Genomic DNA, 18,723 nt, shown 5'->3' with positions numbered 1-18,723 from the left:
GACTCACTCCTCCTCCTCCCACTCGGATGACAACAGATCGCCTCGGGTGCAGATATTTCTGGCAACGCGCGTGCACCAAAGTTTCAAGGTCGAGGTTAAAAATAAATCTCTGTTTTCACTGGAGCTCATTGTGTTGGACGCGGAGAAAAAGGGGTGCGTTTGCGGTAGCTGTAAGGTAGGAACACTCCGAAAGTTGATTTTTTAAACTCGTGTTTGTGCATAACTAGATTGAAAGATGACAAACAAGAGGAAACAACCCGTGAGTTCGAAAGAAGCGATCCAAAGTTTGGAAAACTTGCAATGTTATCTTTTCGAACACAGCAACACAGTGCCGGATAATGCATTTCGGGTATTTGAGGAAATGGAAACGGCGATGTTACGAACAGTAGCTGCAGACACGGTTCAGAAGAAAATTACAGACTTCTTCAAGCGTGATTGAACAGGTAGGAAGAATTGCAATATGTACCATAGGTTAGATAACAACCCAATTAATAAAATTATCTTCAAGTGTAATGCTATACTGTTGTGTATTATTTTGTGAACGTATCTGCTTGTTATCTAATCCTTTGTTTTTCCCATAATTTGGAAAAATACATGAGTTTGTTTATAACGAAGTTCGGATATAAAGAACTCACTCATTGTGTTGGTCCCTTGAAATTCGTTATAAGTGGGCTTCACTGTAAATGATCCATTATGAATTTCTTAAATATTCTTGCAGATTAAAAATCTCGGTACGAAACTTATTCATATTAACCTGAAGAGTACGTAATATTCATTCGAGTTAATATGAAATCACTTTTGTATTGAAATTTTAATTAGGTTCCATAATGCAGGCAGACCTCCAATTTGAAATTAGCAGAGACTATGATGGAGTATATGTAGATTGAACTACAACGTACAGTGTTTACTAATGGACTCTATAGGGTACATATTTATAAATTGAAATGACTGACCTTGTATCTTTGAAAAACAACTTATTTGTTAGATGATTTCAGTAGTCTCTGCCACTTTCTTCAGTAACTTCTTCAATTGCTACGCTAGACTTATTATGTGTATCTTCTGATACTGTGACTGTTCCGGTGAGGACAACGACAGTACTAAGAAAATATCATACAAAAATAATTTGCCAATGACACTAAGTTTTAAAACAATGAAATCGTGAATTCAATTTTTTACATAACGTGTATACAAGTGTTGTATAATTTAATGTCATTCTTAGCATGTTGTTGTCCTCTCCCGGGACAGTCACAGGATTACTGTAGAAGATACACACAATAAGTTTAGTGTAGCAGTTTAGGAAGTTACTGTAGAAAGTAGCAGAAATTACTGAAATCATGTAACAAATAAGTTGGATTTTCAAGGATATAAGGTCAGTAATTTCAATTCAATTTACAACGTACATCATCAGGGTGTCTATCGGTCACGAAAGTCATGAAAAAGTCACGAAATCAGAAAACGGTCATGAAAGTCAAGAAATTTAGCTTTTGGGTCACGATTTCTTTTATCTGTACAAATATAGGTACAAACTGGAAAATTTTGTTCTATAAAATGTCAAAATTTACTACCAAAAATGTCTGTTTTCGGCTTTAGACGCTACCAAATCGCAAGCAAAGCACGCTTCTATCGCATGCATGAAAATTCGGCCCAATTCGCACCCAAATTTGCTCTGGAGAATGTTACGAAATTTTGTGGTTTGGTTAAGAAAAGGTCACGAAAAAGTCACGAAATTTCATTTTGGAATTTTAGTAGACACCCTGATCATCGACAAAACAATATTTAATGTACAAACGATATATACAAGTTTTTTTTTTTTTTTTCAGACTGTACATTTCGTTTTGTTGTGAAAGTGTTATAAGTAAATTGTGATTAAATCATCTCGTAGCTAAGCAGTTAGCGTACGCAGCTTTGGTGTGGGAGGCCCGGGTTCGATTCCCGGCGGGAGCGCATGTGGTTCGGATACTAAGTTGTAGGTCTGCGTCTCATAGAGCCTTGCTGCTGAAAGGGACGCTCAACTGAAAATCAAATCAAATAATTTAATTTCGTCAAAAAGTAAATTGTGGAGGGCATGTCTGCCGGATGAATCACTTGAAATGAAAAATTTTTGTATACCAATACCAAAGAAATATTGTAGAATAGTCTGTTATCCTTTCTTTTTCAGCAATGGAGGCTTTTCCCGTATATCGCAGCAGCATATGCTCAGAAAGTGTTTTCTGAACAGCTCATCAAATCTTTTATTGACTTCCAGTTGACGTTGTTAACAAAATCGGAAGAAACAGACTTGGTAAGATTTATCACTGTTATTAATTAGATTAATTAAAAATATATATAAAAAATATATCTATAGCTATCTTGTACTAAAATTGTCGTTTAAATTCCGGATCGAAGTCGTTTAAGTAATTGTTCGTTAATTATGCTCATCAAAACCACAAGTTAGAAATTGGGAATAACAGAATCGACGAAAAGAATACAAAATGAGCTCTGTTTGATGTATTATATCTTTGAAATAAATCTTCAGTATACAGAGGGTTGTTCACCTTATATCCGACCTTTTTGACGGGTACTTACCTTAAGAGATACCGCGCCACCACCACCGACCTGTTCTATTGAAGCTCCAGCATTGTGGACTATCACACGGCATCGCAGTTTCCATTGCAGCAAGTCCCAGCGCAGAACGGACACGGGAATTCTGTCCCACTCCTCCATTCAAGCTTTCCGGAGCCCGTCCAGGGTGCGCGGTCGATGTTAAAGACGTCGTTTCAGCAGTCCAAAATGCTCAAAAATCCGCTGGATTGGCATCAGCTTTTCACAGGAATTTCTTCAAACGGAATGACACGAAGTCCTAATTCCTCTGCCATTTCCTGATAAAAACGTAGCGACTTCTGAAGATATGACTCGAAGCCTTGTCCATATGGACCATTATCTGGTTCGCGTCCATTCAATACAATTGTGAGATGTCTCTCTGATAGATAGGTGTCAGAATGGATTCTTGAAAGAATCTTGCTTTCATCTTCACATTTTTGTCTACCTTGTGTATCAACTTGCCATCTTATCCGAGTTCTGTAACGAACATAAAGCCACGAGGGAAAAGGTTTCCCTATACTAACGAATGAAGCTGCTGTGCTCCTTGCCGTCAATGTCACTGTATGTGGTAGCCCCAATGTGACCACCGGCATCGAATGTGGATATATGATTCATGCATTGTAACGATTTTTGTTCCATTTGGAACCTGCCAGGCATACTCATGTCCAAAATGATTGTCGCATATCTATAACTATTTTCTTGTAAGAATATAATTTAATATTGATTTTTCATAGTACTTTTAATACTGATACTATGTGTATAATCGGGAAATATATATTTGTGGTGAATTTCATAGGAAAAGAATTATAAATACGAAAATTAGAATGAGTAAAACAAAATGTTGCTAAATGGACAAGAAAGTTTTATTTTCGTTTTATTGTTCTTATTTACTGCTCTTTTGACATGAAATTTGCCACATATACGTCTTTGACGATTATACATATACTAACATTATAAGAAATACCGGGCGAATTTGTTATCAAATTATATTCGTGCAACAACATATCTATAGGCATGCGACAATAAGGACATGAGTGTACCTTTTCATACAGTTTCCTGCATTTCGTCTTACGTTCGACAATGTGACGCGGCAGCAGGTGGTATGCACGGGCCTTCCGCACACATTTCAACCTGAGGTGCTTGCAAATTGTTTTGTTCACAGTTGACGGTGCGAGGTGAAATCTGTCGCCCATATCATATTGCGTCGGGGATTTTCTTGGAACGCCATTGGACTAATCTCTCTTTAGCACTACTGATGTCACTTGGCTTACAGCCGTTCTCCTAGTGGTTTCGTGGGTGAACGTTTCGCAGGGGAAGCCTGTTGTGTGTAACGGCCCACAATAGCTTTCGCAGTAGTCACCCCAAGTGTTAATCCGACACTGTTTCACAATGCTTACGTACGAAAACTGACCATGGAAAAGGGCCATTACGTAACCCTCTCAATATCAGTTGATGTTCGGCGGCATTTGATAACAGTACCAACACTCACGCATCTTCAACCAATCGCAAACGTAACAACACTACTCCCGCCAGCAGACTCTATAGTTCCAGCATGATACGCTAGGTGGCAGCACTGAATAAAAAATAGTTTTATATACAGGGAACAACCTTCTGTACGTATATCTGCGTACGTAGGCACAATGATTTCAGCAGACTCTGACCTCTTACATTGTCAGATCTTCTACGTTATGACACCGCTTTTCAAACTTTTTTTGAAATAGGAATCAGTTTTATTAGAATGAACTTGGGACCATCCTACTCTACTAATGCAATAATAATAATAATAATAATAATAATAATAATAAAATAATAATAATAAAATAATAATAATAGTGCCTATGGTGAACCAGGTGAGGAAATAGTTGGCTGTGAGGGGTGAGTAGAGGGCAACACACACACATACACATACACAAAAAAAGAAAGAAAGAAAAAGAAAAAAGGTAATTATGTACCAGGACAGGCATTCTGGGGGAAATAATGATCAGAAAACATGTACTTTATTGTATTTTGTTTTTCTTCGACTTCTCGAGAGTGAGAGAATGAGTTGATTTCTGGGAAGTGGACTGGGTGGCGTAATGGTCAACGCATCGGCACGGTATGCCAGAGGTACCCGGTTCGAGTCTCAGTCCAGTCAATTACTTTTTATTCTTTGTGTGTTATTTAACCCATTAGTTTTTGATAAGTTTTTCTATTAGAAAATTGGAGAAAACTGCTTTTTCATTATATTTTAAAGAGTGTAAATATCACAGCATACAATCATATGTAGTACTCACCTTTTTATCTTTCCAGTTCATCGTAGTACACTGGAAATTTTTCTAGCAGAACACTGGAAATATCCAAATCAACTCCAGTATATACCCTGCCATAACCTACACGCTATTGAAATGAAATGAAATCTTTGAGTTTTACGTGCCATGGTTATGCCGGCTAGGCTAAAGGGGACGGTGATAATGAGAAATGAATGAAATGGTGGAATGAAGAAAGTGGGAGGAAACGGAAAACTCCGAGAAAATCCACGCACACGGTGTTTCTCCACCATAAAGTCCACTTGGCGCGAGCTGGGATCGAACCAAAGACCCCATGCACCAGAGATGAATGCTCTACCACTAAGTCATCGCGGCCCCTATAAGTATTAGAATTTGTATAATATTTACCGTAGTCAATTGTGTAATCTTTGCCTGTCTGAGATTCCAGCTATGATGTGAGATATGTAATTTTCTACAATTTTTTTCTTAATTGTTTTTCTTCTTCTTTGTCTTTTCTTGGAAAAATATTCAATCTAAGAAGACCATAAAGAGACTCAAGGAGAACGTGTGGTCCATGGATTTGAATTTGAGAAACATTGCCTTAGAGTACATCCGATTTTTTTTTTTTTTTTTAACATAAAAGCAGTAGCATTAAAATAAAACAGTTAATGCTTTTATTGTTTTACAGTCTGAGTTCGGTGCTGAAATCCACGCGTTGTCATCATCTGGGAAGCCCATCGCTGCTTGGACAGCAAGAAATGGTATTCAAGAATGTCGTGAAGCCTGCGGTGGCCACGGATACTTAAAAGGTAACAAATATTATGTCAGCTGATAACGTAGTAGTTAAGGTAGCGAATATCAGAAATAAATTAACATCCTTGTGGTATACTGTGTCTTCAAAATGTTTTTTTAAATGTATAAATAAGGAATATCATTATGTTCTTTCTTACTAATTAATATCAGGAAAAATTAAACGAAAATTGTACGAGGAGTGATCAGAAAGTAAGGTTACAAAGCCTGCAATGAAATATTATTATACCATTTCACTGCAGGCTTCGTATTATTGTTAAAAAATATTATTTCATACAACCAATAGAGCCAACAGATAGTACATACATTAGATTATTTTTTGACAACCTCTATATCGTTTGAAGCACTTGTCGCATCGTGGGGTGAGTTTGAAGATTTTCTCGTAGAAATCCTGTTCTTGCGTGTTCAGTCACGTTGTCAGGAAGTGTTTCACCTTCTCGTCTGAAGGGAAGCGACAGCCTCCTAGGTGCTCCGTAACGTGATCCTTCTGTTGTCCTGAATTAGCTTCTTGACGCGAACTGTGTTCAAATCAGTTGATACCATGCTGGGTCGGCCACTACGCTTCTCGTCGGTGACGTTTTCTTTACCAGCCGCAAACTTTTGATACCATTTTGTGACATACTGAGAGACATTACAGTCTCTCCATAAACCTGTACCAGCTGCAGGTGGATTTCAGCAGCGATTATATGTTTTGCCCACAGAAATCGAATAACTGAGCGGACTTCTTCGCGAGACCAGTTTTCCAAACGAGTCGCCATTTGTGTTTACCTACAACTAGCGCCATAGGTGGCGTTTGGCTGAAACTGCACGGTTGCCAACTCCATGTATTAAAATTACTGCACATTCCTCATTCCTCTATATCAGACGAAGCTCCAGAAATATCGGTCATGTAACCTTATTTTCTGATTCTTCCTCGTACATTAGTGAGTTTTCCTCTTATTTTGAAGTGATAAAACTAATTTTTACCGATGTGACTTCTTCACAAACCACCTCTGGAATGATAATGGCGTCGGATCGAATCAGGAACCCTTCGCACCATATCAGACTAGATCTCTTCCTACTAGACCACGTAGAAATATAGGAAATAAAAATGACTTTCTGTCGAGGGGATTTTTTTTTTTTTTAAATAGATGGAACACCATTATAAAATTTAGTATAGTTGATTTTAAATAATACACGTTTATCAGGGTGTCTGTTGGTCACGAAAGTCATGAAATCAAAAAACACTCATCATGAAAGTCAAGAAATTTAGCCTTTGGGTCACGATCTTTTTTAATCTGTACAAATATAAGTAGAGAGAAAACGTCAAAATTCACCGCCAAAAATGTCTGTGGTCGGCTTCAGACGCTACCAAATCGCAAGCAAAGCACGGTTCTATCGCATGCATGAAAACTCGGCCTAATTCGCAGCTAAGGTCGCTCTTGAGATTGTCCTTCAGCTGGGATCATTAAGTAGTGGTGATGCAAATCGCATCGCATCGCATTGTCGAAATCACCTACGCATATAACCAGTTTATTCAACTATGAGTAGACATCAAGTTTTTATCCCTCCAGGAGACAGCCTGGAGAATATAGGTACTGTTATTAGATTCGAAACTTTATGTTTGGTGAAGGAAAGGTCACGAAAAGGTCACGAAATTTAATTTTCGAATTTTAGTAGACACCCTGTTTATTTAATATTTAAATGTGCTGAATTCAATATAATTTGTATTGAAGATTGAAGTGAATGTATTATCCATTTTATTATTGTAGTGTCAGGTCTTGGTGATCTGCGAAATGATAACGATGCGTCGTGTACTTACGAAGGAGACAACAATGTTCTTGTACAACAGACAAGCAATTGGCTTCTGTATCTCTGGGCGAAGAGTAAGAAACAAGCCATTAGCACACCTCTCGGGTCAGCCAACTTTCTCTCAGACGCCAACAGCATCTTACAAACGAGGTTAACAGCCCGAACAGTGAAGGAGATTCTCAGGCCAGAAAGTAAGTACACTCAGGGTGAGATAAAAGTCGTTTCCCCAATAAAAGTTTATTTTTACTTTTCATACTTGTTCATGTTGGTAACTTCTACAAGTGGTGAGGTCGATAATAAGAGGAACTTCCGTCGTTGTTATTTATGATGTCGGAGTATTGGAGATTTGTTATCATGAAGTGTACCTTTTCTTTGAGAGAAGTGCATGAGCGTTACCACGAATAGATTGACGTTCGTGGCACAATAGAATAGAAACTCAGATCATGCGAACAGAAATTTCCTCAGGGTTATTCCACTTCTCTCCTGTCAGTAAAATTTATTTTTCAGAATTCGACCATTTGTACTCCATAGGCCGTTACAAAAAGGTAATTGTTCGTAAGAAACACACATTATGCTTGATGAAAGTAAACTGACCTTATTTGTGTGAAGGGAAAGTGATTGCTTCTGGTAGTGATTGTGTTTACTTAAGAAGACATGTGCTGTTGTTGTTGGTAATTATTTAGGGGGGTTTGTTAATGTACACGGGTAATTTAACAAGGTAGGAGCGTTCTCTTTTATATAAGTATATTCCATTGTTAGAATAATGAAATAATTTACCTTCTGAAGGGAAGGGGATAGGAGTGGCAATTATTATATTAAAATGTCCAAATCTTGGAATATCTGATTGTCGAGACATGAAATTTATTGTTATTCTTAAATTATGTAACGTGAATGAATTAACTGAACTCACTCATGAAGAAACATAGACAATTAATGTGTATTAGTTAATAAGCAAACCTCTGGAGTAATTCCACTAACAGTTTGCATTTATTTAAATTCAAAACATATATGAACTTCATGTTTATAATTCCCAAGAAATTACTGTTACACTTGCCGATAGTAGTTACAACATATGCTATTGGCCGAACATAAAAATATACATAAATAAGCATCTGTCTTTTTCCATAACCACTTTCAGATCCCAATATCCTCTCGGGTTTAGTCGAAAAATTGTTCCCCAATACGTATATGAACTTCTAATTTCAAATAGTTAGACATGTGTTTCAGCGTTTTTTGATATTTGAGCTAGAAAGGAAGAAAAAGGGACGAGAAGGAAAAAGTGGTGGGAAATAAGATTCCTATATCTCTGAATCTCTCAAGGGTAAAAACATGAAATTTGTTATTTGGACTTATAATTTAAAAAATTAGAAATGTGTTTCATAGTTTTATTCTTTTTTTTCTTTCTTAATATTAGATGTAGAAAAGAAGGTATTTAAAAAAATGGGCGAGGATTATAATATTAAAATAAGAGCCCATAACCTGGAACCTCTGAGAGTTAGAGGCATTAAAATTTGGTATCGGATTTCTCACTTACAATAATGTGTTTCAGTTGTTTTTTGATATTTGACCTAGAAGGGAAGAAAATGGGGTGGAGTTACAAAAATATGAAGTGAAACGAAATGAAATATTTCAGTTAAACATTTTACGATTATTCCCATTAGGCTAAGGGAGACTATGATTAAGGCAAGTGAATGATGATGGAAGAATTAGTGGAATTGTAAAGTGGGAGGAAACGTGAATACTCGAGAAAACCCATGAACCGATGTTGTCCATCAGAAACTTACTTAACCGTGGATCAAACCAGGAACCCCACGCACTAGAGATTAGTGCTCTACCAGTGAGCCACCGTGCCCCCTTCCCCCCCTGGTGAGATTACAATTATTATAATAACATGTCCGTATTTTGGAGACATGAAATTTGGTATTTAGGCTTTTGGTTTAGAATAATGAAAAGTGAGTGAGCGTTTGAATTTTGTGCGAGACTGAATTCAGACGAATTCTATATAAAAAGTATAGAAGAAGTAATACCTGAGGACATTTGCTAGTATTAAATAACTTTAAATGGTTTATAGGATTAGAAAGGCTTAATCAGACTAATAACTATTGTTTTCCGTCTTTGTAGCTCTGGTGAATGCATTTAAATGGTTGGTCTGTTGGCTGTTGCAATCAACGGAACAAAGACTGGGCTCTCAGTTGAAACAAGGACAGGACCCTTTCACTGCCAAAAACAATTCTCAAGTGTATTTTGCTAGAGAACTCTCGTTGGCATTCATTGAAGTAAGTTTCCTCTTTATTAGAGATAATTATTACAGCATTGTACATACCTTAGAAAATTAAACTGTGTGACATTACAGCCTACAATGTGCCTGTTCGGTCAGATAATGATGTGGGTGACACGTAGTCAGTTGATTCTCTCTCATGCTATTATTTCTGCTTTTCAAGCCGAAAGCCAAACTTTGAAATTAGATCTTTTCGTTTACACTAACATTTTCAATCAATAACAGGAATTATTTGATTAAATATGGATCTCTTTTTTAGTTTGTGCTTTATATAAAAGTTGAAAAAATTTTAAAAACTAACTAGACCCACGTAGCATTCCCGTAGAATGTGACTTAAGAAATATTTGTTGTGTGAAATTAAATAATGTGATTTTTGCAATAAAAATCAAGTTTCGTTTCGTAGACTGGTAATTTCGAGACTTTGTTTCTTGACAGCATAATAAAAGTTACATGCCTTGACAGTCTGTAAAATGATTTTTTAAAAAAGTACATTTTTTCTTAATATAATTGTCGTGTTACACTTTCTACTTTTGCATTTCATCTATATGTTATTTATAATATACGGGAATCATTGATATTTTACGATAATTTTTCATAACTATGTAATATTAATAATAATAATAATAATAATATGGAATGGAATGCAATGCAATTAATTATAGATGTACTGAATTTGGTTGGATTTCTATTTCATATTCGCCGCTGAAAATGACATGCAAAGCTTGTAATTTGCTTTGTAAATTCAAATTTGTTCAGCAGTTTGTTACACAGAAGTCAAAATGTAAATAATGGAAAAAAGAATATATATATATTACATTAAGTTGACCTTGCATTTTGCTCTATATAATAACTAGTAGAAATTTAGAATAGGATTCCTTGTAGGTATAAACGATTATGATAAATGGTCGTAGGCCTTTATCTTACAATTATGGTAGAATGCTCGTTCATTCTATAAATTGTCCGTTTTTAAATGCAGTTGACATTCTTTGACGCTGCTTTCTTTTTTATATATGTTATAATTTACTGATAATTTAAAGGTTTTCCATTCTACACTCACCAGCATAAATGATTCCGTACAGTTTTCTTTTTTCAGTGACTTTCAAGTAAACAGGGCTATGTCATTACAACGTTATTACTTTGTTTGTATTGTAGTTTTAAACTTATCCTTTATTCACGTGCATTTTTCTTTTAACTGTAAATGTTTTATACATCAATATATATTCAGTCAACTGTTGATTTCTGAATTTAGTATGTTGACTGTGGCACGACTGAAAATGTTTCAAATACTTCCCATTCGTCTTTTTTTTTTAAAAAAAAAAAAATGGCTGTGGTGAGTTTAAATTGCTTTGGTAGGCCTAAATATGGGCCATCATTAAATATAGCGTATCTTTCATGTTCTTTAATTCTGACCTGTTTGAGTGAGAATCACACTTACGTATAAAGGTAAGAACTAGAAAAAAGTGAGTTAGCTGTGGCTTAGTGGTAGAACGTTCATCTCTGGTGCGTTTGGTCTGTCGATACTAACTTTCGATAAGTACACGTAGCTATGTAGTGGACAAACACTATGTGTGGATTTTCTGTCACTTTCTTCATTACACTATTTCGTACAATATCATGATCATCGTGACGTCGGATGTTAAATTTAAAAATAATAATAATAAGAAGAAGAATAAAAAACTTAATAAACACAACTGCGTCCAATGGATGAAAGCTGAAACTTTTGCATTTTGTAAGAATTTTGTTCATTAAAACTAAAGTAAAGAATTGCAAAACGTTTCTTCTCGAATCCATTGGATGCAGCTGGCGTTTATCAAATTTCTTAGAATTCTCATTAGGGGCGCGATGGCTCAGTGGTAGAGCGTTTACCTCTGATGCGTGGGATCCTTGTTCGATACTCGCCCAAGTACGTTTGTGGTGAACAACATTGTGTCCATGTGTTTTCTCGGGGTACTTCCGTTTCCTCCTACACTCTCATTCCACCAATTCTTCAGTCATCATTCACTTGCCTTAATCATCGTTTCCCATAACCTAAGGGCATAATCGTGGGAGGTTAAACTGAAACCAAGATTTGCAGTTCTCCTCAGCCTTTATATTGGTGTCTCAAAAAGTACATACACGGCAAAATTAAATAACGTTAAAAGATACTAATTTGAAGTTTTTAAAAAAGAGTTGAGTTGATTTTATTTGGTCTAGGAATTAATTCGTGCGGGTGGACAAGAGATGGCGCAACGAACGGAGCGTCCCACAGTTCCGTGTATCCACACATGTGTTGCAAACCCCTGTCATCGCGTATCGTTCGTAGTATAGGGCAGTGGATTAAAGCGTCAACAACACCAGTTTGTAGTTAAGTGAACATGGCGCAATTTGTGCCTGATAAAGTGTTTTTGCGGGGTGTCCTGCTGCATTACTTTAACATGCGGAAAAGTGCGACTGAAAGTCATCGTATTTTGGTGGAAGTGTATGGTGACCATGCTCTAGCTGAGCGAACGTGTCAGAAGTGGTTTGCACGGTTTAGAAGTGGTGATTTCGGCTTGGCAGACCAAGAGCGAGCTGGACAGCCAAAAAAATTTCAAGACGAAGAATTGACAGCATTGCTCGAGCAGGATTCGTGTCAAACGCAGGAACAACTTGCAGCAGCATTAGGCGTTGATCAAACAACAGTCTCCAAACGCTTGAAAGCCATGGCAATGATTCAAAAGATGTCACATTGGGTTCCACATGAATTGAAAGACAGAGACGTTGAAAGACGAAAAACCATTTGCGAATTGCTGCTTCAACGACAGAGCAGAAAGGGGTTTCTGCATCGAATTATTACGGGTGATGAGAAGTGGATCCATTACGAGAACCCTAAACGAAAAAAGGCCTGGGTGAAACCAGGTGAACCAGGTCCATCACAACCAAAACGAGATATTCACTGTGCAAAGGTTATGCTGTGCATATGGTGGGATATGAAAGGTGTGGTGTACTATGAGCTGCTGCAACCGGGTGAAACTATGAATGGAGAACGTTATCGACGACAATTAATGCGTTTGAAGCAAGCTCTGGCCAGAACACGACCAGAATGGGAGAACAGACATGATAAACTTATTGTTCAACATGATAACGCTCGCCCACATGTCGCAAAACCGGTCAAAACCTATTTAGAAAATGTCGGATGGGAAGTTTTACCCCACCCGCCGTATTCACCAGACGTTGCTCCTTCGGACTACTACTTGTTCGATTGCATGAACAACGATTTGATTGGACAGCGGTTTACTTCTTCAGAAGATATCGAAACATGGGTCTCTGACTGGATCGCTTCCAAGGATGAGGACTTCTTTCGCCACGGAATCCGTACATTGCCTGACAGATGGGCGAAAGTGGTGGCTAGCGATGGACAATATTTTTCTTAAGGTATTTATGTATTTTGTGTTTGTACTACAGCTTCAATGTGTGCGTACCAACCGCACGAATTAATTCCTAGACCAAATAGTTTAGCGTCCCTTTCAGCAGCGAGGCTATATGAGACGTGGACCTACTGATTAACGTGGAATCCGAACCACATGAGCTCCCTCCGGGAATCGAACCCGGGTCTACCGTTTTTAAAAAAGAATAAGAAACACAGACTGTAAAATTCATTAACCTTTAAATCGCTGCTTCACCGTGCTCTTAACTCTCACCGCCAAAGCATCCTTTTTAAGATAAATGGAGAAAAAATCCAACGCGAATATCTTAAATAAGTTAGAACTTATGTCATTCTAAACGTTGCACTGCAAAAGTCACTACAATGTAGTAATATCGGAAGCATGTAAAGAAGGGGAGATTACTACTGCATAGGTAGGTTGGTACGAGATGTTAAAGAAATTTACTTCTTATACGGAAAGGGAAGCATTTGCATGTTCTTTCTTAATAATCAAAGATCTAAACTCCTTAAAATGTTCATAATGTGGTGGCTCAGTGGTAGAGCGTTCACCTCTGGTGCAGGGGGTCCTGGGTTGAAACCCTGCTCCCGCCAAGTGAAGTTTCTGGTGGACAAAGACCGTGTTCGTGGGTTTCCTCCCACTTTCTTCATTCCACCATTTCATTCATTTCTCATCTTCACCGTCTCCTTTAGCCTAGCCGGCATAACCATGGAACGTAAAACTCAAAAATGTCATTTCATTTCAAATGTTCATAATAAGCTAACACTTCCAGATCTCTTTACATACGAGATGCTATTGTCCATATGACCTCCTGGCTGAGAATTTGGTAATCTGGGTCACCTTCGTCCATGTTTAGCCACTGTTGAATAGCATCTTCATTGACATTTTCTCCAGAGCTCAACGCAGTTTCATGGAGATTGGCAGTTCCAACACCCTTGCGTATGAATCATCACAAAATTCCGTCTCACTGGTGGTGGTTAGTTTCATATTATAATCGCATTCCGTCGCCGCGTCTTTTAAAAATCTGATCTAAGTTTTTGCCTCAACAGTTTCTTTCTCCTAACTACATATGCTACATTATTCACGTTTTGTCTGTTAAACCCAAAATTTGTTGATTCGACGTGCGTTAAATTGATGGTTTACTGTACTTACTTTTACCGAAGATGCTCAATGAATATAGTGGTGAAAATAGAAAGTAAGTGAGATTTTACACCGAACGCAGGATCATGTATGCGCGTAAAAATGTTTTACAAATCTGAGTATATTGAGTTTTGAATGCCGCTGTATAAATTTTGTACTGATTTAGATGAATGTATTTTCTATTCCAGCATTTTATAATCGAAACATTTCGGACCACAATAGCAACGAGCGATTTGGATGCTCCTCTTAAGTCCGTTCTTTCAAAACTTTGTTCTTTGTATGGAGCTTGGAGTCTAGAAAGGCAGCTGGGAGTCCTTTATCAAGGTGAGGAGTTACTTAAATAAAGAACTGATTAATTATTATCATTGATTGATTGATTTCTTTATTCAGCGTAATGTGTTTCAAACAAAATGGCGTCATCAATACACAAAACTTAGTAGCTGCATTCCAAGATTATAGTGGAATGCACTGAAAAGATAATAAAATAAAAATAGAATAATACATGTTCCTTCAACAGATTCGTAACCTATTATTGGAAGGTTCTGTTATTTAGTTCTTGTATTTATCTAGGCATTAGGTAGTGTAGGCACTACAGAGGAGGGAGTATATGCTGTGGGAATTCTCTACCTTCCATCGTATACACTAACGATGGATGATACACTGACATGTCACGAACCACGCGAGCAAGCACTTCTGAGAAACAACTAACCACATCCTCAGTACAGTACCAAACTTATATGCAACAACAACATTGCCTGTTGTTCTGTATGGTTGCGAAACATGGTCACTTACTCTGAGCGAAGAACGCAGGCTGAAAGTATTTGAGAGCAAGATTCTGAGACGAATATTCGGACCTAAGAGGAGCTGAAATGGCGAATAGTGGAAACTTCATAACGAGGAATTACGTAATTTATACTGTTTACCAAACACTGTTAGGGTTATCAAATCTAGGAGGCTCAGGGGGTCAGGTCATGTAGCCAGAATGGAAGAAAGTAGAAACGCTTTCAAAGTCTTAACTGGAAGACCAATCGGAAAACGACCATTAGGAAGACCAAGGCGCAGATGGGAGGTCAATATTAAGATGGATCTCTCAGAAATAGGAATACAAAGTAGAAATTGGATCCAGTTGGCTAAGGATAGGTCAGTGGAGGGCTTTTGTGAACGCAGCATTGAACCTCCGGGTTCCATAGACCATAGAGTTAGTTATAGACATCCGGGATTGAGAGACAGATTGTGATCGCACACACACTTACACTCCCCGTGTGGAGCGATGACCATCAAACTATTAAACTCCATTTCACTTTTAGAAAGTAGTAGAACGGAAGACATTCAGTGACATCGTGCAGCGCGTTGTTGCAACTAATACGGTAATTGCTACGGACCAAGAAAGGAGGAAAAAATAGGAAAACAATCGAACTAAACAGTGGTGATTCAATTATAGTAATGTCAATGCAACTAATCTATTGTCAGTATTTTTTTCCTATTTGCTGTCAATCAAGAAAAAATTACACACCCAGAATTCACTGAACTCCTCACACAGATCATAGGCCAATAGATCTCGTGGAACCACAGTAACAACAACAGTTTTGAGTCATGTTGGTAAACTTACTGTATCGCAAGAAATTTCGCCCAGAAAGAATGAGCTTGCCATTGTCTTATTGTTATTCTAACAGTCATTCTTACTTTTTTCGCTTACTATCTGTAAATAATCACATTATTTAAAAAAATCTTTTAATGCACTTTAATTTGCGTGCGACAATCTTGTGTCCTGCTTCTCTTCTTGTCGGCTACAGTTAGGGTTGCAAGTACTTACAAGAAATATATTGAACTGCACAGATCATAGTTGTATACTCAAAAATACTTTTGTAAATAACTACACCAAGTAACTTGTGCCATTTATCTTCCTCTTTTTCAGCGAGTAGTACATATTAAAGAAATGGTTCTATTATATGCACAATTCAATCGAGTATAGCCAAATACATGAAATACCGTTTCTAAAACTTTATTTTACGTATTCAAATTTCCAGATGGGTGTACAGATGATCTGGAAACTAATACTTCATTGAGGAAACAGTCAATTTCAAAGGTTATTTAAAGATCTTTAAAAGCATTTTTCACAAAAATATTTCAAAGAAAACTTCCTATTTTTTCATATACTATCCGAAACCATATTGAAAAATACCATGTTGTATATAAAAAATTAACTTCCGGTCTGAATAATGTACTTCCGTTAAAAACAGGAAGCTGAAAATAGCACAGTTCAAGTGAAAGTATGAAGTACCGTTTTTAAAATTTTGCTTATGTTCCATACCAGTCCCCTTGGACCTTGGGACAAGGATTCGTAACTTTATTCATCTTAATTATTGGGAGATCTGTTACACATGGAAGCTGTTCATCTTGATAACCGCTTGTTTTCGTTGCCGCTTGCGAGACCGTTGCTCTTGACGTCACTACAGGAAAAAAAAAAAATTGTTAACCAAGACTTATTATCTGCTTATTGTAAATCGGAAATTGAAAGAATTCAAGTAGTTGTAAAATTTTGGTAATAAACCTTGGCCAGAAACTCTCCTCACCTTCGACTTTTACCTTCACTTTACTTTTTTTTGCAACTTTTAATTATTTCATTCAGTTCCACGCAATTAAGCTTAATTGCTTCTCAATTCGATATACGTTTTAATTTTTTTTATTTTTATTTATTTATTTATGTGTTCAACGGTCTGTTTTTGGGTCCTGTGTTTCACAAGTCATGCTTCGTAATGCCGAATACAGTTTTACAGGATGCCGAAATGTCAAGCTTGGAAGAACTGCAAAGCTTGTAATTCTCTCCACCTTGGTTGTTTTTGGTGAGTTACCTGTCTCATTTTGGAGATTGCTTGGTCATGTCCTCATGGAGTCGAGGACATGTGTATTAGTGACCATCAGATCAAATAGGGCAAGCTGATTTGGTAGTTTGTAATATTCCACGGTGACTTTTGGCCACACGTGGGAATATCGTCCGACGCTTCTATCTGACGACTAAATAAGTTACAAAACTCGAAATACTTAAGTTGCTTTTTCAGGTAGTATCTTATGATTTTTCGAAGATACTACGATTAGCGTTATGAAACAGTAGTTACTAGGATTATTTTTGTTGCCTTGTTTAATAAATAAGAATAAATGTGGATATCCAGGTCGTGTTTGTACATGAATAGTTCCACCAGAAATGATAAAGTGCCTTCATAGCACTCCTTAACAAAACCATAAATTGTAAATTTTAGCTATATATATATACAACCACCTGTTACTACTCTATAATTTGATTATATAAGTAGGATGGGGACTTTTACTCGTATGTGGAATAATGTAGGTCAACAAAGGGATATTTTCTTGAAAACGAGATGAAAGGAATATTATCTTGAATTGTTTTGCTCATAGTATGCCAGAATATATACAAGAGTAACACACGAAATAAGTCACATCCTAATGTTTCATTCCGGTTTCAGGTGGATATGCTGTTGGGACTGATGCTGGAGCTCTTCTGAAGGAAGGAATTCTACAGTTGTGTACTCAGCTGAAGCCAGACGCTATCGCTCTTGTAGATGCAATTGCACCGCCAGATTTTATTCTCAATTCTGCTCTTGGACATTCTAATGGAGAGGTAAGGATGTTGACAGTCATGTTTACAGGATATAAGCAGGTGAAATTGAATCAATAAATACGAGGAATAATCCGAAATTCTAGAAATTAGTGTGTTGTTGAATAATACAGGACTGATAACTAATACTTACGTGCAACAAGTCGTAATATATTCAAATGATATTAGTTAGCGCCGGCCAATATGACTTACCTTATATCTGAGTCTTAGACGTGCTTTTTGTATGTTAATTTTGAAAATATGTAGGATGTGGTTAATTTTAAAAATTCATTATTTTCTTTCTGTGAAAAGAGAGTGGTAAAAGATCCTAAATCATTAAAGACTACAAGGAGTAAACGATTGTATTTTTATACATTAATTTATAATAAAATCAAAGCAGTTTCTACCTTTTTTCAGTGGTTAAAGAAGGTAAAAAACTGTTTTGATTTTATTACAGGTATTATTTGCCAAGTCTGCAGACTTCAGAAGTACAGTTTATCATTGAGTTGATTGATTTAGTTGCAATACATACTAGGAAATATTCCTAGTAGACACCTAGACAGCTGTAAATGACGTTATTGTCACTGTTATAGAGAATGTCGTGTAGGAAAACAGATGAGCAACTATTTTCGAAGTCAGTCTAAATATAGGTATTGATTAGTACAACACAGATTATGAGATTCTGTTGAATCGATTCATATCAAAGTTTCAGCTCTTTGTGACCGAAGCAGGAACTGCACATGTATATGACACGTGTCATCAACTTGAGGAGCTGTTATGTCATTATGGGCATTTTTATACTGGCAACAAATAACTGATTAAACACGGATCCTGTACTACTTTAGTCCGTAAACAAAAATTCAA

At 36.9% G+C, this 18,723-nt stretch overlaps 1 protein-coding gene across 4 annotated transcripts in view; it reads left to right on the top strand.

The window, feature by feature from the left end:
• Positions 1-18,723, top strand: part of LOC145694337 (peroxisomal acyl-coenzyme A oxidase 3-like) — a 91,828-nt gene that overhangs the window by 70,909 nt on the left and 2,196 nt on the right. For all 4 annotated transcript variants that reach the window (XM_081770454.1, XM_081770453.1, XM_081770456.1 and 1 more), the window contains exons 9-14: positions 2,159-2,281; positions 5,515-5,635; positions 7,388-7,618; positions 9,549-9,703; positions 14,435-14,570; positions 17,729-17,883. In XM_081770454.1, the coding sequence (XP_081626580.1) occupies positions 2,159-2,281; positions 5,515-5,635; positions 7,388-7,618; positions 9,549-9,703; positions 14,435-14,570; positions 17,729-17,883 (921 nt within the window). The remainder of the gene's footprint in view (positions 1-2,158; positions 2,282-5,514; positions 5,636-7,387; positions 7,619-9,548; positions 9,704-14,434; positions 14,571-17,728; positions 17,884-18,723) is intronic.

Source organism: Thermobia domestica, chromosome 9 (genome assembly GCF_964235325.1).
Source record: "Thermobia domestica chromosome 9, izTheDome1.hap1.1, whole genome shotgun sequence".
Lineage (NCBI taxonomy): Eukaryota > Metazoa > Arthropoda > Insecta > Zygentoma > Lepismatidae > Thermobia > Thermobia domestica.
Note: the sequence above shows the minus strand (reverse complement) of the source record. Positions and strands in the feature narration are given on the sequence as shown.